General features: G+C 39.2%; 1 protein-coding gene across 4 annotated transcripts in view; it reads right to left on the bottom strand.

Annotated features, from left to right (window-relative positions):
* Window positions 1–2,549: 2,549 nt before the first annotated feature.
* The window catches only part of LOC125291153 (HMG box transcription factor BBX), a 33,036-nt gene continuing 11,426 nt past the window's right edge, over window positions 2,550–24,159 (bottom strand). For all 4 annotated transcript variants that reach the window (XM_048237739.1, XM_048237735.1, XM_048237736.1 and 1 more), the window contains 14 exons: window positions 21,145–21,399; window positions 18,743–18,944; window positions 18,576–18,643; window positions 17,495–17,575; window positions 15,883–15,957; window positions 15,386–15,463; window positions 14,806–14,883; window positions 11,469–12,327; window positions 10,942–11,080; window positions 10,494–10,642; window positions 10,186–10,275; window positions 9,556–9,738; window positions 8,497–8,674; window positions 2,550–4,835 (listed from right to left, as the gene is read on the bottom strand). In XM_048237739.1, coding sequence (XP_048093696.1) covers window positions 4,745–4,835; window positions 8,497–8,674; window positions 9,556–9,738; window positions 10,186–10,275; window positions 10,494–10,642; window positions 10,942–11,080; window positions 11,469–12,327; window positions 14,806–14,883; window positions 15,386–15,463; window positions 15,883–15,957; window positions 17,495–17,575; window positions 18,576–18,643; window positions 18,743–18,944; window positions 21,145–21,399 — 2,526 coding nt within the window. In that variant the 3' untranslated portion in view covers window positions 2,550–4,744. The remainder of the gene's footprint in view (window positions 4,836–8,496; window positions 8,675–9,555; window positions 9,739–10,185; window positions 10,276–10,493; window positions 10,643–10,941; window positions 11,081–11,468; window positions 12,328–14,805; window positions 14,884–15,385; window positions 15,464–15,882; window positions 15,958–17,494; window positions 17,576–18,575; window positions 18,644–18,742; window positions 18,945–21,144; window positions 21,400–24,159) is intronic.

Raw genomic sequence — 24,159 nt, 5'->3', positions numbered from 1 at the left:
GGTAGTTTTCTTAAGCTATGATCTGGCCTGCAGCATCATTCCTTCATACACCGTGAATGAGATGTGGCTCAAGTATTGTAGGTTCTAAAAAGGCTTTAGAATTCACTGAGAATTTTAACTGGTCATTTTTACTTTCCCTGGTTATAACAGAGAGTAATAATCTCCATGGACACAAATATACTGCAAATGGTTATTTAAGCCTGGTGAGACTTAATTATATTCTTTTGAGAATAAGTTTGAATAATTGTAATGTATATTAATATCTATTTGACCAAGACATACTGACCAATAGAGGTGCTGCCGTTAGTGGCTCAACTAAGGAGGAAAAAAAACTAGCTGACTGAAAGTCAAGCAGCTGTAGACCAACCACAGAGGCGAGATGTAATGGACAAAAAGAAAAACAAACTGAGAGGAACAAGGGACAAAAAAGTGTGAGAAACAGCCCTCACCTCTAACTCCTCTGTCCACTTGCTGGGAACAGAGAGGAATGAATTGAATCGGTACACCACCAGCTACTTTAACAGGGAATGAATAGCAGGCTTCTACACTTAATCAAGACCAAGTGAAGGAAAATAAAAAAACAGACAATGACCATTTAACTTGGATGCCACTAGTAATAGCCTGATTGCCAAGAACTGAAAAATGAATGACACTTTGATATCTAAATATGGAAGAGAAAAAAGCTCTATGCATACATATGTATATGCATGCATATATGTATATGCACACATATATACATATATATATATATATATATTTATTTATATATATATATATATATATATATATATATATATATATATATATATATATATATATATATATATATATATATATATATATATATATATCATTTACTATTCAAGCAAAATATTAGTGCAGTGTCTGTGTTATTGAACTATGTTAGCAAAATAGTCGCATTCTTTTGGATTAGTTCTCTAGATGCTACACAGACTATAGGTCAAGTATTGAAATAAAATGCAATTCGCCATTCAAGTATCCCCAAACTGCTCCAAAAAAAAATCTATGGGAAGGAAGCATGTGTGAGTGTGTGTGTGTCTGTGTGTGTTAACTAGATGGGCTAGGAAGTTGTGATAGATCATAAAGGAAAAATAAACCCTGAAAAGCATTAAAATGGTTTAAAGAAAAATATTTGAAGTTTTAATCAGTTGGTGTTCTCCATGATTCATGAGCCATCTACTATTTTACCCTGAATGGCTTACATTATACAGTAGTTATATGCAAGTTTGGACACCCCTGAAGAAAAGACACATTCTGTTGATTTAAATTAGATGCTGTGTTACTTCTTAAATTCTGATATAAAACATTGTGGCATGTTTGGGCGCTTGCACTTTGGGCGCAGCACTTTGTTTGGCAGTCTTTCAGCAGATAATCTTTGTAGGCAGCTAATAAATCTAATCTTGGTGATTTCCCCCCATTCTTTCGAGGTACGTTTAGAGTGTTTTGCATGCACATTATATTCAAGATTTCCCTACAGAGATTTAAGGATGCTTTCGTGTGGGGGCTGCAGGGCATTCCAAAAGCTACTCCTTGTATTTCTGGAACATCCTCATGGAGCATTCTGAATTTTGTTTTGACTCATCGTACTATTTTAGAGGCCAACATGTTGTTACTTTAGTATATTGATGATGTGGACTTGTGATAACGAAACAGAGTGTGAAATAAAAATAGTACCATTCACCACATCCTGGATACAGTCTCTAGGTCCGCAAAAACACACTGATTAAAAAGCCGCTGTCGTAGCCAACCTCAAAGTATAGCAGGGTTCCCATGGGTCATGAATTTTCAGGAATATATCATAGAATTTTATTAAAGTCTATTCCAGACATGGAACGTCAGGGAATTATATTTTTGGGGGGCAAAGTCATGGAATATCAGGGAATTTTGTTGTAGGAATTTAAATTAACTTGCTAAAATACATTAATACAAATACATTTCCATGCAGCATTGGAGTTTATTGGTTTATTAGCTTTTTCCATTACTACTTGCTTGAGTGCTTGTGGCTGGCCCTACCTGTTTTTTCAATGCATTTTTTTAAATTTCCCAAATGGTCATGGAAATTCAGTTTTTTTGTCAGGGAAAAGTCATGGAATTTTACATTTGACTAAGAGTGGGAACCCTAGTAAAGATACACTAACAACAGAGCCTTTTTACCAGGGCCATAATTATCCATGACAGTGAAATTTTTAAGTAAGGGATAATGTATAGAACGCCGGTCATCATTGGGAAAATAAGTCCTGACAGGGCGAACCGGACCCCGACGCACAGCAGAGGGGTCTTGTTTCGCCCTGAAGGGACTTATTTTCCCAATAATGACCGGCGTTCTATACATTATCCCGCTTATTACACGGCTACTTGCCAAAACGGAGTAATAAACTCCCCACGATATGACTTTAGCCTAGAGAGCCTAGCCTATTTGTTACCGTTCATCGTGGCATTTCCTGAGAAACAAATAGTTTGCAACAACACACGCTGAACTTGAATCAAACATTCTTTAGAACACAGCTGATCAACCGTCTGCTTTCACTTTTGAATGAAGCTCCTGTTTTTGGAGCCTGGGCTGTGCACAGAGGCTGTGTTACTTTTTACAGTGTATTCAGGACACAGGCAGCTAGTGGATAGTGAGTTGATGTTTGCAGTATGTGACTAAAAATGTTTTAGCTTAAAAACCGCATAACATTACTTAGAGCACCTTTAAATTAATGTTACATGCCATCAGTGTAGTCTATGTTCTTTTTGCAGATATGTCTTATATATCACATTATTTTAAGAGAGTTATGTTTAGGAGTTTGTGAGGAGGAGATTCATGATAACAGGCAAAACATCGCTAGTTCTTGTAATATGGGGGAAAAAAAATTGTGTTACTGATTTGGTTCATTTTTTTAATCAGAGTGTGAAAGAGGAGTCAAGACGAGAGCAGCCAATAAAGTACTGAGGAGTGTAGGCCTATTAAAGAGTGTATCAAAGCCAACGTTTACATGATTTTAACAGTCATCTTTGAAGGTGTTCTCATAAGCATTTTGTCCCCCACCCCTACCGCCTCAGCCTAATTTTCACCCAGAAAAAAAATATGTTTGGTTGGCCTTTCTGAGTATGTTAATCTCGTCTTGACTTTCACATTTACCCTTAACAGCTATTACTTAATAACACTCAAATTACAATCTGAAAGCAATCAGTTACTCTAGATTTATCCCAGATCCCCGGTCAAGAGAAGCCTATTTTTGTTGAATGTTGTTGAAATGTTGAATACCATATTTGTTGAGTCAGAGAATTCATTATCTTCTGAAATTGTCATTTGACATAACGTCAAAATGCTTGTTTCCTCACATTCTGCCATTTCTAGGTCATTTTTGGATGTTTTAAACAAAAATCTTTTCACATATTCACTATAAATTGATTTCTTTCAATTTCTAATTTCATTAAATAAAAAGTAAGTGCAGCCAAATATGAAGCAATCCTCTGTTTTAATTTTTTTTTCTTATGTTGTATATTTTTAAGATATTTTGCTGTGGTTATATATTTATGTTTCATGACCAAAAAAAATCAACAAAATACAGTTTTTTGCTCCGAGGTGGCCAAACTTAAGCATACAACTGTAGATACTGTGGGTCCAAAATGTCTTGAAGTTGCAGTGCATACATGAAAATGTAGCATGTTTTGCTATCTTCATTTACACCCCAGGTTTTGTAAGTGATGATTTAAACCAGTGAATAGAAACAGAAGCTTTTGGAGACTGATGCCTTAAGACATAACAGATACCATGGAACAATAAAATGGCACCACAACTAAACTGACTCATTTTTCAAATGAAAGTTTTGAGCATTTTCAAGTGGATTAGAGTGAACTTTTCCTTTAAGGAACTTTTGTTCAAGCCCTCAGCAACAGCAAACATGCAGTGGGTATGTTGAGAAATAAAACCGTTATTTCTCACCAACCATTTACCATCAGTGCCCAACCTACCTAACCAAACCAATATGGGTTGCCTAAATTAAGAGACTTCCCATCACTGAGTGAAAATGTACACCGACAACTACTTAGTGATCATGTAAGACCTACTGCATTATCTTGGCAAATACCTATTTCCCAGGCATAACCCACTCACTCATTCTTTTTAAGGTAACCTTGAGGGATCTGAGAAACTAGAATAAAAAGCTAACCTGCTATTATTCAGAAAGAGAGACAAGAGGTATGGTGGCTGTTCAAGCATTTGTGCAGGCTACTGGCTGTGTGAATTTGGTCTAGAGTAGGAAGGACTGCAGGAAGCCACAAGATTTCATTCGCCCGTACAGAGAGCTCTGCTACGTGGAAGAAACATCTGTGAAACAAAGCAGCAAAACAAAAACAAAAAACAAAAAAAAAAACCTGACCAAGATACCCCCTCCCCCGAATGCACTTTTAAAATGCAAAACTTGACCTTAAAATGGCAGCCATTTTTGTGCAACAACGTCTGCTAACCCGTCCCAGCCACCAGGTGAGGAGGCCGCACTCTAGGGCCAACCTAGCTCCTCCATAGGCTGCAAGTGTGGGCTGCATCTGGGAAGCTCCCAGGTGAAAGGCACCCTCCTCTCCATGCTCTTTCACTCCCAGACTAGAGCAGCCCCTGGAGGCCACTTCAGAGCACATCTCCCCAGTGTGCCTCTGTCCCATCCCAGCACGAGGTCGAGAGTTTGTGGGGTTAACGCACCATGTTTGTCTGTTCAGAGGGGGCCAGCCAAGAGAGCCCTCACTGGTCAGCACAGGAGATCAGCACAGGGGTTTGGGCAGCCATGTCCTTTGCTTGGCTCTCACTGGGCAAACTGACAGCACGCTGACCTCTGAAAACACAAAATCAAAGCTGTGAAACAAACCTGCATGCACTAATGTTAATTATGTCAGCTATTTTTAGTCAGTCTTAGGTATGAGCTACACCATGCGCATAACTGAAGCGTTCCGTTCGCAACGCGTAAAATCCATTTTAGATGAATAATCTATTTTTTTGGAACGTATGCTGCTATCACGGCTGGTGTAGCTACTTCCATTGATTATAGTGGCAGCTAATTGTTGCAGCAGACGCTACACGAACGGAGCGCTTCAGTTACGCGCCTGGTGTAGCTCATACCTTAGTCCTCAGTAAAATGCCCTTTATAGTTTTATGTCACCTTTTTTTAAGCTTTAGTTGACTAAATACTTACAGTACCCTCCAGAATTACTGGCACCTCTGCTAAACCTGACTAATAAACACAGGTATAAAAAATAGTCTGTTGGTAATTTATTGTAATCTCACAATTAAAACAATTAGGAAAAAATCCAACCTTGAAGGGAAACAAATTTATTTTGAGAAAAAAGAAAATCTCAAAGAAATAAATATTTTTTAACAAAAACATGTCACTCACAATGATTGGCACCCCTGCTTGTAATACTGTACAGCTTGTAATATTCTCCTATGACACCCCATAAAGTTGGAGAAAACAAAGCAAGGGACGCAAGACCATTCGTCGTTACAAAATATCCCGAGATCATCCAGATTCCAAGGTTCCAAGAGCATGGCTCTTTGACTGACCCCAATGTTTTTCTATGGAGTTTAGATCAGGGGACTGAGATGGCAATGGCATGATGGGAAGCATGATTTTGTGTTCAGTAAACCATTTTTGTTTTGATCTGGACGTTTGTTTTGGTTCATTGACCTGATGAATGATCCAATCTTAACCCACTTTTAGTGTCTTGGCATTATTGTTTTAACTGTAAATATACTGTAAATATATATATTGTTTTAACTGTAAATATTTCCAACAAAGTACCTGGTTTTTCTGACTTTTTATTTAAATTTAGTGTATTGTCTTGGTGGAAAATTACATGGGGATTTTGCCTCTGTCACTTTATTTTCATACCTCAGTGAAAAAGAAAGCCATGAACTACTTTTGAAAGTTCAGACAATCTCATTAACTTAAAGGAGAATTCCGGTGTGATATTGACCTAAAGTGTATTGAAACATGATACCGGTGTGAGCGTATGTCTCATAGCCCATCTCGACTTGTCCCCTGCACTCCAAAATCTGGCTAGTTAGCCGATGCTACCAACAGCTTTTTTCAGTAGTGGTGCTTGGCATCAGGCTAACCATGCAAATAAATCACTGTTTTACACCCATTTCACGAGGCTCAATGTATCTCCACACTTCATTGGTAGACTTCCGAGGGCCCCTGACCTTTAAAAGCGAGACATTGAGAACTTTGAAAAAGCACTGGTAGTTTACTTACAAGGCGATTTATACAGACAGTATCTTCCACGAGTTTAGCGTTTGCAGCCATCTTGAATTTAGTCCGCGATAAATTCGAACAGCAGTAAGAATGAACAGGTATGATAAGGGGATCAGATTCCAAAATAATTCGGTCGAAATGCATGGATTCCAGTTTCTTCCAGTAGCAGCAACTGGAATCCATGCATTCCCACTGAATTACTTTTGGAATCTGATCCTTTATCATACCTGTTCATTCTACCGCTGTTTAATTCATCGACTAAATTCAAGATGGCTGCAAACGCAAACTTCGCGGAAGGTACTGTCTGTATAAATCGCCTTGTAAGTAAACTACCAGTGCTTTTCAAAGTTCTCAATGTCTCGTTTTAAATGTCAGGGCCCTCGAAGTCTACCAATGAAGTGTGGAGATACATTGAGCCCTCGTAAATGGGTGTAAAACAGTGATTTATTTGCATGGCTAGGCCCGATGCCACACCACTATTGAAAAGCTGTTGGTAGCATCGGCAACTAGCTAGCCGATTTTGAGTGCAGGGGACAAGCCGAGATGGGCTATGAGACATAATGCTCACACTGCATCATGTTTCACTACACTTTAGGTCAATATCACACCGGAATTCTCCTTTAAAGAAGTTGAAATTAGATAGGAAAATGCTTCTGTTACATTTTGTATATAAGATTTTCTAGGGGTGTCAATAATTGTGGGCAACGTGTTTTTGTTAAAAATATTTATTTCTTTATGAGATTTCCTTTTTTTCTCAGAATAAATTTGCTTCCCTTAAAAGGTTGGTATAATTTTTTTATATCTGTTTTTAGTGAACTTTACCAAAGGTACCAATAATTCTGGAGGGTACTTGTAAGTTTATTATTGACATTTTGTTTTGTTTTGTAGCTACTGCGGTAAAAAAAAAAAAAAAAAAACCTAGGAAAAAACACATACTGACCTTGCAAAAAACAACCAAGGCACCAAGCACAGATAAGCGTTGGTGATATGCAGTATTTGCAAACTACATGGTCAAGTGGTTACATCAACAAAACATAATACCAATGCACTTGGCTTCGACTGACTGACATGTTATCACATACACACATTGCTCTTCCCATTACTCAACTGCTGCAGGAAGACCCCACGAAGATTCTATGAAGGACCCCTTTGTGGTTTTATTCATTACCAGTCTGCTTCAACCGACTAGTTCACTAACAACAAATACAGAGTAAAAAAGGAACAGAATGACACAACTAATCAGGGAAGGCTAGTGCCACTATTGCTACATCTATTGCTACATCTACATCTGTATTGTTACATCAGTGGTTCTTAACTGGTCTAGCTTTGGGACTCACAATTTCCCATGTTCGTAAAAGTCGCGACCCATATATTTTTTTAGTGTTCAAGCCAACAGATATGGTGAGTTACATGGTAAGACACACAAAGTGCCTGTAGACCTACTTGTTTGGAACATGCAAATGTTTGGCATTACATTTCGTCTTCAACTCCTGATGTCACCTTTCCAAGTACTCGACAGGTTTGACTTTGACAGGGGTGCCTTGTTTCCATGTGGCCTACTTGCATTTACCGCTAAAATTATGCTTAACATGACCTGTCACATAAACATTGTCTATGTCCATGGTAATGACTGACATTGGCCATGAATAAAGTCTGTTAAAATAAAGATCCAATATTAGATCTGATAAGGTGGCATTTTACTTTTTTTTTTTTTAAACCACAAGCTTCGTGACCCACCCAGAATGGTTCCGTGACCCACTTTTGGGTCCCAACCCACCAGTTAAGAAACACTGTGTTACATGGAACATAGAGGTTGGATATTGCAGAGGAAGCTGTGCTGGAAAAGGTTTGTTATCATTACACAACAAACCTTATCCAAACACCATCATACTTATTAGTCATCATTCAACCTACTACCTACAGAATTTAAATGATCTATTTTTTCACCTGGCACACACACATCTATGCAAACACATTCTTTTACGATCAATTTGGAAAACTGTAGCCTACAAAAGAATAGGAGGATCCTACATCAAACTCTCCCCTTGATGGCAGGAGTGTCTGTCTGCTACATGGTTCAATTCCTGTTATGTCACACAATGTTGTGATCTTTCATTGTTACTCCCAGGGAACAAAGATGAGTCAACTCATCTTTGAGGAGCAGTTGACTTGCAAGACAGAGAGAGAGTGGAAGCGAGAGAGAGAAATGAGGTTAGACACAGTCAACACATTTTGAGTTTACCTGTGCACGTTCTCCATGGCTGCTACTTCAGCGAGGGCAGCTAGGCTGAAGAAGGCTGGAAGGCCTTCAGGTGCATCCCTCTGGTCTGCCTCAGTGAAGCACCCCTCTTCATTGCATAAAGACTCTTCGGTTAATGGCTTTTCCTCCTTGTCCTGGGACAACTCCTTGGCTTTGTCTTCTGAATTTAATATAGACAGGGAAAACAAAGCATTTCATACAGAATTCTATGAGCCTGTGATCTAAGGATAATATAGCTGTTGCACCTAAACATTTATTTTTAAACCAAACATCCAATATAGTTAACTGAAACAGTAAACAAAAATGGGACTTTCTTCTGTTGTTGGTATACAGTAGTTCAGGTCTTTTGGATATTTTAAGACATTTCAAAAAGGCACTGCCCCACTACCCCAAGTTCATCCTTTTTGGTGAGAATAATGTCAGAGCTTTAATCACTGATATCATGCTGTATTTCATGTTCTAAATAACTTTGCCATTGTCAAATGATACACTCCATTTTATTGGTTGGAGTGCTGCTGACTTGCTCATGTTTTAGCTACTCTTCACATTATCTGATATGTTATTTGTCTCTTTTCACTTTTAACTGCATGGCATTCAGTGTTTAGTTAAGGATGTATGTATGTAAAGGCTTTGGTTGGATGATTCATCCCACCCCACCGATATCTGATTTAGTCATTTTTGCCAGCATTAAACCAATACTGGTCCTAGGGCGCGTTTCCCAAAACCATAATTGCTAACTAAGTTAGCAACTTTGTTGGTTGCAATTTCCCATTGCCAACCAACTAAATTACTAACAGGTTAGCAACTGTGGTTTTGGGAAACGCACCCCTGAGTATCAGATCAGCTCAACCCATTAAAATATACACCTCATACAGTATGTTCTGTATGGCTTCCAACGTCCATATGAATAAATGTAGATGTTGTTATATCCTTATCGTCTGTGTTTTTGTATGAAGTTATATTGGTAAAATGAATACAAATTGTAATGATAAAATCAATGTAGATGTTGTATGAAGAGGGAAGGTCAAAGGCAGCACTCACCCTCTGCTGGGGACAGCCTGCCATCAGCGGTGCGCACCAGGTGGGTGATTTTATTCTTCCTGGCCTTCCTCTTCTGACTGCCCACCAGCATCTCTGCAGCCCGCTGGGCCTCCAGGGACACCTGGCCACATGGCTTGTCCTTCTGCATGGCCTCGGGCACAGGGGACTCGCTCATAGTTATGGCTACAACAGAAAGTTTTTTAACCTTAGATCCAATTTACTGGAACTTAAACAATGTATGCATACCATTATAACATTAGTGATTTAAATAGACATGGGATGTCATCTCCACTTACTATAAACAACATTCTACAGCATTTTCATTGTAACATACTACATTAATACTACATGTAACATACTACATAAAGCACTGCCAAGGATGCGACTGTCAGAGAAGTCATTTTCCAGTAATTGCCCTATTTCAGGAGTCTACAACCCCACAATGACCTACATATATTGTAATGACTTTTGTCAGCTCAAAACAGGAAATGCACTGATAAGCAAAGGTGGTAACTGCTACTGGCCTACTTAACAGTCTCACATGATGCACAGTGGCATGTATATTTACTCCAAAAGTAAAAGGCTTGGCATGATAACACAACATGATATGACATGACAGCACTAGTTCACCTTTATCCAAGGTATTGGGCCTCTCCTTTTTGTGCTTGTACTTGCTAACGATCTTGTGGAATAAAGTTTTTTTCTGAGATGCAGATGAACCTGATATTAAAGAAAAACAGAGAAACGAAACATGGCCCGGTAAGTTGCATGGTAAAAACAAAACAGAAAAAGAGAACACGGTCCTGTTAAGTCAAGTGGCCATTATGTCACTGAGCTGCAGGGTGCACTTTCAGAGGCAAAACGTGAACAGGAAGTGGGTAGATGAGAGGAGGGAGGAACTGTGGTCAGAGAAAAGCCCACATACGTGCTCAACTCACCCTTACTAGGCTTGGCTTGATCACTGATCGTGGGGGGAAATGTTTTTTTCTTCTTGGTGATGGAGGTGTTCTTTTTGTCAAATGTCAAAGGGCTGTACTGTGGCAAGCTGTTGAACTTCTTCTCAAACTCCTCTTCAAGCTTTCCTAAACTGTGTGAGACAAGATTAAGATTATTATTAGATTTATTTGAAGACTAAATGTCTTGACCAAATGAGGAGCTAAAACAGACGAAAAAGACATCATTGTATATACTACTATATACTGTAAATACTAGCACAATATTCAGTAAAAATAACAGCATTAATGCATATTTATTTTGGGATGCTAAATTATTTGGAATATGTATATCATAAACATTAAATCTGTATATCAAATATATACTTTTTTATTTCAACACAGCAATTAAAGAAAGCGACCATGCAGTTAAAAAAGCTAAGGAACTTCTCACCCTGGTGCAGTCTCATCTTTAGATTTAGACTTTTTTAACTTCTTGGGGTTGCTTGCACCAGTCTGAGGAAATGCCCAGGCCTCCTCCGTCCAAGCTCCTTCCTGATCAGACACACTCCCTCGGACAGAGCCTCTCTTTCCTGTGAATCATTCACAATTACAATATTTTCACACAGACTTCTCATTTCTTGGAACAGCTACTCAATTCTGTGTCACACAGAAGTAACACACTGGGCCCCTTATTGCAAGGACGGAAAAGTCAGATAGTGAACAGGAAGTGTCTCAAGCATGAAATAAAGTTATCGAGTGGCATGTGGGAGAACTGAGCTGACACACCGACGCTTAGGACATTTCTGGTTGGTTCATAGAATTAGCAAATACATTTTGCCAAGTTATTAAATAAGCTTCAGTTACACTTTAGACTTTGCATGTTAAGTCACATTAAATTCATTGTGTCATTTAAATAAGGACCCACTGTGTCAATGAATAAACTGTGGTGAGAATGATTAATACAAAAGGGGCAGTCACCTCTGTCCACATTTGCTCTCAGTGATGTTAGCATCCCCTCTGACACCAGTGTTTTGTACAGGGCCCCCTTGCAGCTTCTCTCTGACTTCCTGGAGCCACAGCTTTCAGACTTGGCCTCGGTGTCTCTCTCCTCAGATTTGACCAGGGCCTCCAGTGGGCTGTGGGAATCCATGTCCTCCTTTCCCAGAAGAGTGGAGTCTGTTTTCATGCTAGGGGCCTCAACTTCCCTCTTAGGGGAGATTGGCAGCTCTTCCTTCACCACAGGAAGATCTTGTGGCTCGCCATCACCCCCTTTCGATTCCTTCTCCTCCTCCTTCTCTTTCTCTTCTGTTTGTACGTCCTCCTCCACAGCCTCTTCTTTTGCTTTGAGTGGTTTCTTCACTTTAGGCTTCATCTTCTTTTTTGGTGAATGTTGTAGCCCAGGGGGAGTGCTTTTGTCACTGTTTGGGATGCAGGGTTTCTTCGTGGGCGTCTCCTCCGTACCCCAGGTCCCTTTAGCCACAGCTTCAATGACACTGTCCAGGTCAGACTCAGAGGACTGCCGCTTCTTGGGGGCTTTTTTCACAGAACCTTGAGTCTTATCAGCCTTGAGAGTTTCTTTGCAGTCCTTCTTTTTCTTTTTCACATTCTTCGGCTGGCTGAGCAGTGGTGGTGTTTTGTCAGTTGGGGTGGAGGAGGCAGAGGAGGAAGATGAGGCAGAGGAGGAAAGGGAAGGTGTGGTTCGAGGAAGGTCTGGAGAGTTTCTTTGATCCATGGGATCCATGTTTGTGGAACTGTTCTCAGAGAAAACAGGAGCCGGGTCACCTGCAGGCTGGGAAGACAAGGCCTCTCTTTTCTCCGCCTCAGAAGCCAAGCACATCTGCAGATACACAGGCAGTGTCACATATGGGAGAAATATATTAATCATAAATTTCACTGTTATGATTGTCTGAATGTGGAGATATTACGGGGTGTAAAGATTCACCAATACCTATCGGTAAGCGATTTGAACGTTAACGATGCAAGTACATCGGAAGGCAAACCCCTGGATCGATTTAAATGTACTGTGAACCGGTCGATGGCCCGATTTCAAAATGACAAATCGGTCTAAAGCCGCAGTGGAAGACCTAACGTTACAAATTATGTTGCTTTCAAAATCATAACACCAACCCTGATTTGCTAACACACCTCAACAGAGTGTCTAGCCTTCTCCAACAAGAGTGAGCTTATGAAAGGTCCCCCCTGGCACTCGAAATTTAGCAAAAGCTACAGCTACACCACAGAGTTTTAAACTATTGTGATTGACTCAGCAGCTAAGTATAGGGGTGACATGAACTTATAGATCTCTATTAATTGGCCTAGTGATTTCGTTAAGAGATATTTGGCAAAGTTCTTGATATCAAAATGTTTGTTCAGTCTTTCAATAGCTTATGCATCTAGATACGTACTGTATCCAATCGTCTTATAGGGGAGAGATGCACACCCCTAGGAGATATCATTACAAAATCTGCTGTTGCTATCTGAAAATAAATCAAATAATAATTTGTATCATATACAAATTGTAAATAAAATTGTTAATTATTATTATTATTATTATTAGTAGTAGTATAGTAGTAGTAGTAGTAGTAGTAGTAGTAGTAGTAGTAGTAGTAGTAGTAGTAGTATTTATATACAGTAATCATGGAATTATATGATTTGAATCAGGGTCCATCAAATCACAGAGTGAAAAATCCCAGGTCAACCTCTCAGATAATCCTGAAATACACCATTAGCTCTATGCCAAATTCATGGAGAAATCCAAAATATTGTCTGCATTAAATTAAATAAATATATTTGATATTTGTGGACACACCTTCTCATTCAATGAGTTTCCTTTATTTTCATGACTATTTACATTGTAGATTCATCAAAACTATTAAAAACACATGTGGAATTATGTACATGTCTTATTCTAGTTTCTTCAAAGTTGACAAATTAAATGATAAATACTGAACATAAACAAATATGAAATGTTTGTTTGATGAAAGCAATCAATACTCATTTGGCCAGAGTTATGACCCGCTATGCCCTCTTCAGGCTATTTGTAGGCACTGCAGCCCTAATTCATATATATTATATTGTTTACACACACACACACACACGCACACGCGCGCACACACACACACACACACACACACACCATGTTTTCATATGCAAATGTGAAGCATCTGAATGTTGCATAGTTGACATCATTTTGTAAATATTTTCACAAAATCATTTTTGTTTAACAAAATAATTTTAGTGTTTCACTCTGTGGCACTCATACAGTTTGAAAGTTTGGTCATTTTCAGTAGAAAAATAGTATACCTGATCTTATTAAATCTTGGAATTCTACAGAAAAAGGTACCCAAACCAAGCCAAGGTTTCAAAACTATACATGTCATATCAAAGTATATATATAAATATTTTGCACCCTGGCGCATGGCGTAAAACTTGTTTTCCACCCTGCGCAAAGTTTATTTTCTTATTTTGCACGTCTATTTTTTAAAACAATGCGCCCAGGGGTGTGGTAATTAACAACCTAGGGAGTGGCCTAGTGCATTGTCTAAAAATCGCTATTGTACACCACCTAAAACGCATTACGCCACTGACCAAGAGAAACCTGGTCAGAAGTCTATCGCGAGTTATGTTATTTTAAGAGCGCATTGTCAACAGTCATATTGGCAGGTGCACAACGCACCATCCTTCTATCCTCCATGAACGCGCACCAGCACACATCCATGCAAAACATTAGAAATTACACGATTAGGCTACAATGGGAAACATAATTAGAATAAAGATATTATGAAATACATCTCACAATGCATTTGCAAATTTGTAATGACGGTGATTAAGCGAGAGCACAGCTGAAGACGCACTATCACAAGATATAAGCAACTCCTCTGCAGGATAAACATTGTTTTATTCAGTCATTCGAAAAATATTAGGGTAAGTGTTGCTTTTTCCAGCCTATGTTTTCGATGGTAACCCATTGTCAGTCAATAGTGAAAGTAACTTACTGCGTATAACTGCCTTGTCGTTGACTGACACCATGGTGAAGTTAGTTTCACTTTGCCAAGGAGTTCAAATAACAGACAAGTGCAAATGCGTAAAGGCTATGCTAGGTTTTAGTAAAGCATGGTTTAGTAGAACGACTGTTCCATACGGTCTCGCAAGCAGACTTCAAATGCGTCCGTACAAGTCTGGTATAGAAGTACCTGACATAATTTTTCACTTTTTTTATGAAAGTTAACCGAGACTAGGTGGATTGATATGAAATGACCCAATAACTTTGGGAGAATGAAAAAGTGTTTTGGTAGTAAGAACAGGTCTAGAATACCTCAGCAAGCTGGAAGAGAGCTGACTGTCCGCACTGTTTCCCATCAAGAACAGAGGGCTTGGAGGTACTGGAGGAAATCTGCTCAACACAAAATGGATCAATCACCCTCTATTCTACACGTGCATCTCTCTCATCTCCCAGTTATATGGGCCCTTCCTTATGAGCCTTATGGGTCTATTCAAGGGGTTTTGCTGTTGGATGAAACCTTTTTCTTGCCCCTATTTCATTGGTGCTTCGGTTTCATGTTCAAGTTGGGCTATGTAAAGTGTCTTGGGACAGATTCATATATTAGAGTGATGTATAACTAAAATTGAAATAAACAAAATTATATTTGCTGCCAAATATGGAAGTAGCCTTAAAGACATATTCCAACACATCAACATCCTAACTTAATAGGGTCCCAATGTGGAGTTAAATTGGTTAGCCATCAAATTGAGATTCATCAGTGCAGCCACTGGCTGGTTGAAAGTCAGTGATGACTGCAGCAGCATGCACTATTTTGGAATTAACTCATTGAGGCTAGAACAATTGTAGTTCAGGAGGTCCACAATTCTTTACTTTGAAGTGTGAATAGGTTTACCTCTGCTAGCTGAAATAAAGGGGACATGGCATAGTTTTTGGGTGAGACTGGTGGACCAGGCACTGAACTTCCAGAGGACTAGAAGAGAAAGAGTGAAATCAGAACTTCAAGTGTCATAAACAAGAAGTAAGTCATGTTACTGCGTTTTAAATAACAATAAAAACAGGTCAGATTTGTGCAATTGTGTAAAAGTAGGCACATCATGATCATCAAAAGTAAAACAAGTTCAGCGAAAAGGCAAGGTATACATATGCAGGACAGGTTCAAGGCTGTAATGGGAAATCTCTGCCAAGACTAAGTAGTTTCTGCCTATGACATATTGGTAGGTTTTGGCCTTTGAAGCTGCTGGTATTTTCTGTTCCAATCCCCACAACAGGTAACAGCATAGACCATAGAGCTAGCCAGCAGCCTTGACCAGTATACGAACCACAATCAACCACAATTTTTAACAGTTTTAGCATTAACTAATAATTCAAATTCGCTCTGAAATCACTCACCTCAGTGAGACTTCCCAGTGGACTCTTCTCTTCCTGTTTACATTCCGCAGGAGATCGATGAGTGTTGGAGGATATCTGAGAAGAACACAAACTTGATGAAATGTTCTGTTTCGCTTTGTCCTTAGAACAAGAGTTAGTAATAATAAGATATAATAAGAAGATAATAAATGACTACAGCAACAAAGAGGATTGACTGAAAAATTTGTAGGTATTTGAGTGCCTACATCAAGGGCTTGTGGTTTGTCAGGTTATGTTGCTGATCGGATCATAAACGGCCACAGCAACGAAGAGGAATGACCAAAGAATTTGCTGGTACTTGTTGGTGCCCTCATCAAGGATTTGCGTTTTGTATGGTTACGTTGCTGATCGGATCATAAACAGCCACAGCAACGAAGAGGAATGATCAAAGAATGTGTCGGTATTTGTTGCCACTGCACCCATGATGAGTGTGTGTGTGTGTGTGGAGGGGGGTTCAAAGGTTCATTTGTAAGTGATTTTGTTTTTGACAGTAAATAGACTTGATTGTTGATTGGTCGCTCTATGAAATCCCCTACCAGTGTTTCACACAGAATTGGATTCAATTTCTGGCGGTAGCTGACTTGGACAACGGGCGGACAACTGTAGGTCTAATTGAGTGTCCGTCACTTTCAGACGTTCGTGAGGGAACCCTTGCGATTGTAACACAGTTACAAAGGCTGCTGATGTGTGGATGCAATTCATAACGTTTTCTATGTAGTTAATTAAAATAAAGGTTTGTACTTCTCCTTGGGACAAGCACTTTTGAGTCTTGTAAAACACTTTTCCATTTACATCGGAATTTTGCAAACATTCAGTGTCGGAGTCAATAAAATGAGCCCTGCATGAGTAACAAAATTGACAAGCAGCTGTAAGTAAGCATACTAAACTCGACATCCAAACAGTAATCTAACGTTAGATTTGAGATACTGCTTGAGTGCATAACTTAACTTAGTTTAGTCTCCTTAATGTAGGCCTACTACTTTGTGATGAGACCAAGTTAACATGAATGCAGCAGTTTTTAACAAATTTACGCAGCATGGTCAATTTAGCCCGCTGTCTTCTATGCAATGGGTCTATGTGGCAACAACAATCCTTCAACAATCGTTAATGTTTTGTTAAATGCACATGCAGAGGAGGGGCAGCGGGCTTGTTACAAGAGAGAGCGGGGCGGGGCAAGGAATGGTTGCGTGCGTAAAAAGCGCAGCTCAATGAAAGGATTTTATCTTATCTTTAATTTAAATAGTACAACATAGAACATTAATGTGTGACGGCCGGTTTTGATTTTGTGGCGCCCCGCCACAGATTAGTCAACGTATTGAAAACACTGTCAACCTATAGCACTAGGAATTTAACATCTCTCCAGTGTATACTTGAAATCACTAAGGTTATATTAATACAACAACCATTATTCATTCATGAATGTCCTGTGGATGACATTAAGAGTGTGAACTTTTCACATATTTCATTATAGCTATGTTTGGCTGTTTGCATAGACACTTTGGGAGGACAGTTATTATGCTATATTATCAAATGTATGTGGACTGAGTCTTACCAATATCAAACAATGCAGATACCATAATCTGGGTGGTCTTACCTCAGCAAGCTGAAAGAGGGCAGATTTTCCATTGTGTTTTGTAGCATTTGTGTCAACAGTGGGGGACGTGTTAGACGACAGCTGTACAAATAAAAACAAAAAGTATCAAAATCTCTTCTTTTTTTTCTTACCACTGTTTACGTGAGATATTTCAATCAATTAATATGCCAATTCATTATTGTACCATATTCCATCTGGTATTCAAACATTGTCAGACAGTTTCCCATAGAGGGATTAAGCATAGTCTAAAACTGAACTGGACAGTTTCCAATCAAACTGCAGATGCCATTCATGAATCAAAAGCTCTCCGTGTTGAAACCAGTAAATGTTTTTGGTATGTTAAAGTATGGTAACACTTCTAACTTATTAGGGTTATGACAAAAAACGAATGACACTTAATAACAGAAGCGTTATGTCAAACATTTATGACACGTTCATGACAGTGTCATGTCACTCTTATGTCGATACTGTCAAGTAAAGTGTAACCTAAAGTATTTAGTTATGGGTTAGCAGGTAACATATGATTGTGGCAACAATAACAAAGAAGATGCAGCAGGAAACCTTAGCAATTGTGTAATGAACTGGACATGGAGATGACTGCCTGTTGATTAGTCCAATGTGCACTATGCAATTTAGCCCACCCTCAAAAACCAGAGAGGAGAATATGTGGATAGAGTAGAGCTTTATGGGATTTCCTTAGAAAGTAAAGCCTACATATTTTCACTACAGAATTACAAATTGAGTTGTATGTTAACAACAGAGGTCTGTTCTAAATTCATAAATGTAAACATGGAAAATAGGCAAAAAGGACAGCAGAGACCCAATCACTCCAAGGATTTTGTTTTAAAACATGAAGAGCAGTGAACTACTGGACAGGGTTTTACTCTGTTATTTGGTTTAAATCAGGAAAAACCTCTTGTTAGTCACCTTCCTCCTTAATTCAAATATTTGTACATATTGACACAGCACTTTGAATTAACCACACTATCTTGCCACATTTTACCATCAAAGATAAGACAAAATCAGGCTGTTAATACCTGTAGTGTTAGTTATGGTTAAAACAACATAATTGAAATCATACCTCTCTGGCAGTCAGGGCATGCTCGCCAGCCAACAGCAGCATACTTAGTCCCCCCATTTTAGTAGGATCTGTGGACACAAGGTGAGAACAAGAGATCACAAAGTGCAAAACACTAACACAATTCATAAAACAAACATACACTTGAGAATAAAAAAACAACAACATACCTGCCATGGCAAAGTTAAGCTGTGGCTTGTTGTCAGTCTTGGGCACTTTTTTGGCAACAGGAGGGTCCTTCGTGGGGTTGGTGGGGAAAGACCAGACTTTTTTGCGGGCATTGCCAACTGTTTGAGAGGAACTCTTGACAGGCTTGTTGGTAGTTGGACACCATTTATACCCAGGGTTCGCCTTCATAAAAGCATCTTTATACTAGAACACAGACAAGTTACAGTCAGTTATTCAATTTGACACTGATATGCCCTTTAAGTCAAATAACACCAATCTGAGTCATTTTGAACTACCTTCTTGCAATCTATGTCAGTTTATTTTCCATATTACATTTCAGTTACATTATATCTCAATTCTTCAGCCTGAAAAGTCACCGCAGTGTATAAAACTCTATCAAGGGCATAGATTTCTGATCTCACATTCATTCAATTACGCTACTATTCTAAAATCTAACATTTTAGTTGATCATTTTGACCGCATCTCATCTTCTGTCACTTAGTGTGGCAGTCATATTATGCACCGCTATGAGGGATGTCTAGGGATGGGTATCGTTAGGATTTTATCGATAACGGTATCAATACTGATACTGCTAATCAATACTGGTTCTTATAGATTGTCTTCTCGATAAAAATAAAGGAGAATACTGCCTAAGATCACTGCCTTCTGTCTAAGAGTAAGGACAAAGGGGAAAAACTAAGGACATCCCCTTGTGGGTGTGGGGGTTCTGCTGAAAATAAAAGCGTCATTAAAAATGTAACTTTTCACACAACACTAACAACATTAAAACAGTCTTTTCCCTCATACTTGGTGTTATTGGAGAGGAAATGCATAATATACTGTACCACAACACTCACACGGCCATATCTCTTTTCATTTTAGTACAGTTTGTGCCAGTGCTGTTAGAGATTTCATAACGGTTACATCACAAAAAAAAAAAATATTAACCCACTGGCAGGAAAAACGTCTGATCGGTAGCCTTCGCCGCCCAATATCGGCAGATCCCCACCACCAATGCACTAATGCCCACACCAAAACACACTAATGTGTGAAGAATAAATGACTTTATCTAAATGTACATGTGAGTCAGAAAACCTGAATGCACCTCATCAGCAAGTAGAGCTATGCAAAAACACTGTGTGAGGAGAAAATACATTATGCTACAATGTAAGCGACTATGTTGTGATGAGCCGGATCACCTTGTCCTAGTGCGGTCAAATGCATTTCTAATATCAGATACGTCTTAATGCACTTATGTGCTTTCAAAATGCTCCAACAGAGTTTCTAATAGGCTATTACATCATCACATGCCTCTGTTTGCCATAAGTCCATAATGACACTAGCACCTCTGTTCAAAGTAATCTAACGTTAACTCAATCTTAGTCACCATGTCTAGCATAGCCTACACACATTATTTATTACTGAAGATGAACGTAACAGTGTGATACAGGTATAATTTAGTGGACAACAAAGTTAAGCTTTATCAGTACGTTTTGTTATATTGGTTTATTGCTGTGCCCATAGTAAACAAAACTTAATGTGTGGTTGTGCTGGCTCATGCCTGTGGCAAAAATCACAAATCTTTGCTACAGGACTTAATATTAGGGTATTGAGCGATACAAGATTTACTTTATTGTTCTACAACGTAGGTCAAGATGAGTGGTTGCTTGCTGTAATGTGTGTGATTGCTCTTGGTTATAAATGTAACATTAGCTGACTTGTAACATGGGCTACCCCTGGAGTGGTGGGGTGTTGATTACGCTAAAAGCTAGGTTGGACATCTGTTGTTATCAGAGGAAGCAACTGTTTTTTGTCCATAAATGCATTCAAAATCAATGCAGCCAATCAAAAGCATACTTTTGTTACACGCAGCACCATTTGTTTCCGGAGCTTAACGATATTTACGTATCCACCAATCACAATTCGGTAACTTAGCACCTGTCCCCAATACCCTTCCCTAGGTATGTCTAGTTTTATTATGCTTCACTGCATACTACATCAATGTTTTGCATCATTGCTAGTACACTCTAAACAACAGTGACAGGAGAAGTATGGAAAATAGCACAATATATGGATCACAGCTATACCCAAAAAATACTGGACAGTCTGGTTAAAAAAAAGGTTTAGCAAATCATAGAAAGAAATACCCAAAAGTTGAGAATTAACGCAGCCCAATGTACTGACTTATAATAGGCAGAATGGAGTCTTCTGTCATTAATGATGTGCGCCCCTGAATGCCTGATATTGAACTACGTAAACTTGACTCTTACTCTTACTTAGGTATACATTGGCACCCAGTACGTTAAACATTGCAACAAAGGGTAAACAGAAACAATTCTTGCATTGTGATGCTTTAACCTGTAATTCTGCAATTCTACTGACAGCCTGAAGGGGGCCCACCAACCTCTTTTGCCATATCTGTGTATTTTTGCTTCTCCTTGGGCTCCAGCACTGCCCACCAATCTGCTAGGATTTTTGTGGCCCCACGGTTGTCCAGACGGGGGTGCTCCTGACGAACTAGAGAGCGGTGGCGCTTGCAGAAAAGTAAGAAAGCATTCATGGGCCGACGGGCGCGCTGTTCAGACGTGTCCTCCTCACCCTCCTCCACAGCCCCACACACCACCTCCGGTCCTCCACTTTGTGCACACAGCACGGTCCCCTGGGTCAATGAAGTAATAACAACATAATCATACACATTTCATTTATTCAGGTTATTTATGCAGTTCTAAAACAAAAAAAAAAACTTTCTCACTTCTGGGGCTTAGTATGCCCCATAACTCATTAAAATTAGACTGATGGGGTGCAAGTTTCGTGGTGAAGCAGTAACGATAACGGGAAGGTAGCCTACGTCAAAGCAGGGACTCTGAAATGGGCAAGAACTCTCTGTTGAAGTGAATTTAAATAAATACAAATATGTCATTGTATCATTTAAGTAATGTGTTGAATTGATATTTGGAGTTCAGAGAGGCTTCATGTCATTATTCAAACTAATCTCTAATCTCACCTTCATGCGTAACAATCATTAATTAAATAGGCCTATATAACCATATACAGTAACCATATAACTGACAGTTCAAGTTCATGAGAATATTAGAATAATAGAAAGTCTTGTAGGCTACTGCTTGCTGGTGCACCTGCTTTATTAGTAGCCTATATTCCCACCCTCTGTTTCCAATATAAGATACATAATGCTAGCCTGGGTGTTCCCATGCTGCCTTGCGCGCGATTTGATTCACGCTGCTAAGGCAGCCTGGAGACCATGAACGTTTGGTTCCCAGACCACGTCTCATTGAGAAGTGGTGGCGCTAGCCAGGCTAACATAATGCTATAATGCTAATAATTTGCTGCCATTTCTAGTAGGCTTATGTGCAAATGATTGCCCTTTTTGCCAGTTCTAAATATATGGATGGATTATCGCTTAATGGAAAAACGACCTCTACGTTTGGCTTAGGACCCAAACTCAAATCAGGTAGGCAATACTGTAGGCCTAGTGCAGTTTCTTTTCAAACTATTTGATCTTGGTCCACTCTCTTCCATTCATACAGTGAGTGCTTACTGGAAAATAGGTGCTTGAAAACATGCAGGCAGACAGATTTGAAATATGCAATCATCAGATGCATCAGATGTATTTTCCCATTTTACAAGGCTCTGAAAACGGCCATAACTTCCAAATGTAAAAAACATCTCCCCTTTCAAGTGCTTCTCATTCAAACAATATGCTACACAAATCCCTCATGGATTTTTTCACAGTTACATATGGACTATTAGGCCATATGTATGCAGTAACATTAGTCAAAACTATTACAGGAGCATAGGAATATTTTTTTAAATATACTTCTTAAATATGCTAAATTTTTTAAAAATGGCCATTTTATGGTTATAGTTATGGTATTTAGCAGACACTTTTGTCCAAAGCAATATACAAATAACAACAATACAATAGTTACATTTAACAGTAAACTACTTAAAAAGGTGGCAAGACTACACCAAGGAGAACAGCAATAATATACAACAATGTCAATTCAATCAATAGCCTAATGAAAATAAATAAATACTATAATATACAAACCATAAGTGCATGTTGAACAGATATGCCTTTAGACCCCTCTTGAAAGACCCAAAACTATCAACCGAGAGCACTGGGCAACTCATTCCACCAACAAGGAACCACTGAGGAAAAGAGTCTTGAATTTGACCTAGCGTTTATGGCTGGTCGACACAACAGACAGTCATCAGAAGACCGCAGTGGGCGGTTGGGGATATACATCTTGATCATTGAAATAAGATAGCAGGGAGCAGATCCAGTCCTATAGGCCAAAGTGAGAGATTTAAATTTAATTCCACTATAGGGAGCCAGTGGAGAGTAATTAGGAGAGGCGTTACATGTGTTCTCTTTGGCTGATTGAAGACCAGGCGTGCTGCAGCATTCTAAATCAGTTGCAATGATCTTACTACAAAGCAGGTAGGCCAGTAATGATGGGAATTATTTTTGCCCCAGACTAGATGGAGGCTTAGCTCCATTTACATTGAAAGTGTACTCTCTCTTTCTTGCTTTGATCTATTCAATGCAGATGTAGGTGTGAAATGTTCCCCACTGGCTGGGCACCTTTTGCTCCTACCATCTGTCCACAAGCTCCTTTGTTCTGTCTTTGGGTAGACAAAGACTTTAGGGTTCACTTTAGCTGAATTATATGTTTGTGTTATTAACTGTAAATGTATTCATGTTTGGTATCATTTTTATAGTCTCAGTACAAGGAGTACAATGATTTAAGTGTATGAATGTTTAGAACATCCTGTATATCATTTCTACCTGAGGAGCCTGCCTAATATGTTAATGGCAAATAGGTGTGTGTAGGTGTGTCTGGGTGTGGCTGACTGAATGGCAGGAAGAGAAAGCCAATCACAGAACGTTGTACCTATGACGTCCTCTTGAACCACACCCTTGCAAATTGAGCATAAAAGGCCAGTCTCCTCCGGTAGTAGTTAGAATGGTAGTCGATGCTTCTGAGCTGAAGGCTGTAGCCTATTCTCCCTTGGCGCCGTTACAAATAGCCGTTTTAGCTGAAAACACCAGAAGCTCAGTTTTTGAGAGATTAAACTAAAGGTGCCGATCTTTCATCCAGACTGAAATATGCTTAAGGCATCCAGAAATCCGATGGGAAACAGTCCTCAGGTGGGAAAGATAGGTAAAGTTGAGTGTTGTCCGCAGAGCAATTATAAGTCAAATCTATGGGAGCGAATGGTCTCACCTAAGGAAGTGGTGTAAATTGAGAAAAGCAGGGGCCCCAATACTGATCCCTGAGGCACACCTGTGGTGAGGTCATGATGAGACTTTGATATCTGTCCCTGCCAAGACATGCTGAAAGAACATCCCTTAAGGTAAGATTCAAACCAGTCAAGAGCTTTCCCAGAAATTCCC

The sequence above is a fragment of the Alosa alosa genome, chromosome 2 (genome assembly GCF_017589495.1).
Source record: "Alosa alosa isolate M-15738 ecotype Scorff River chromosome 2, AALO_Geno_1.1, whole genome shotgun sequence".
Classification (NCBI taxonomy): Eukaryota; Metazoa; Chordata; class Actinopteri; order Clupeiformes; family Clupeidae; genus Alosa; species Alosa alosa.
Note: the sequence above shows the minus strand (reverse complement) of the source record. Positions and strands in the feature narration are given on the sequence as shown.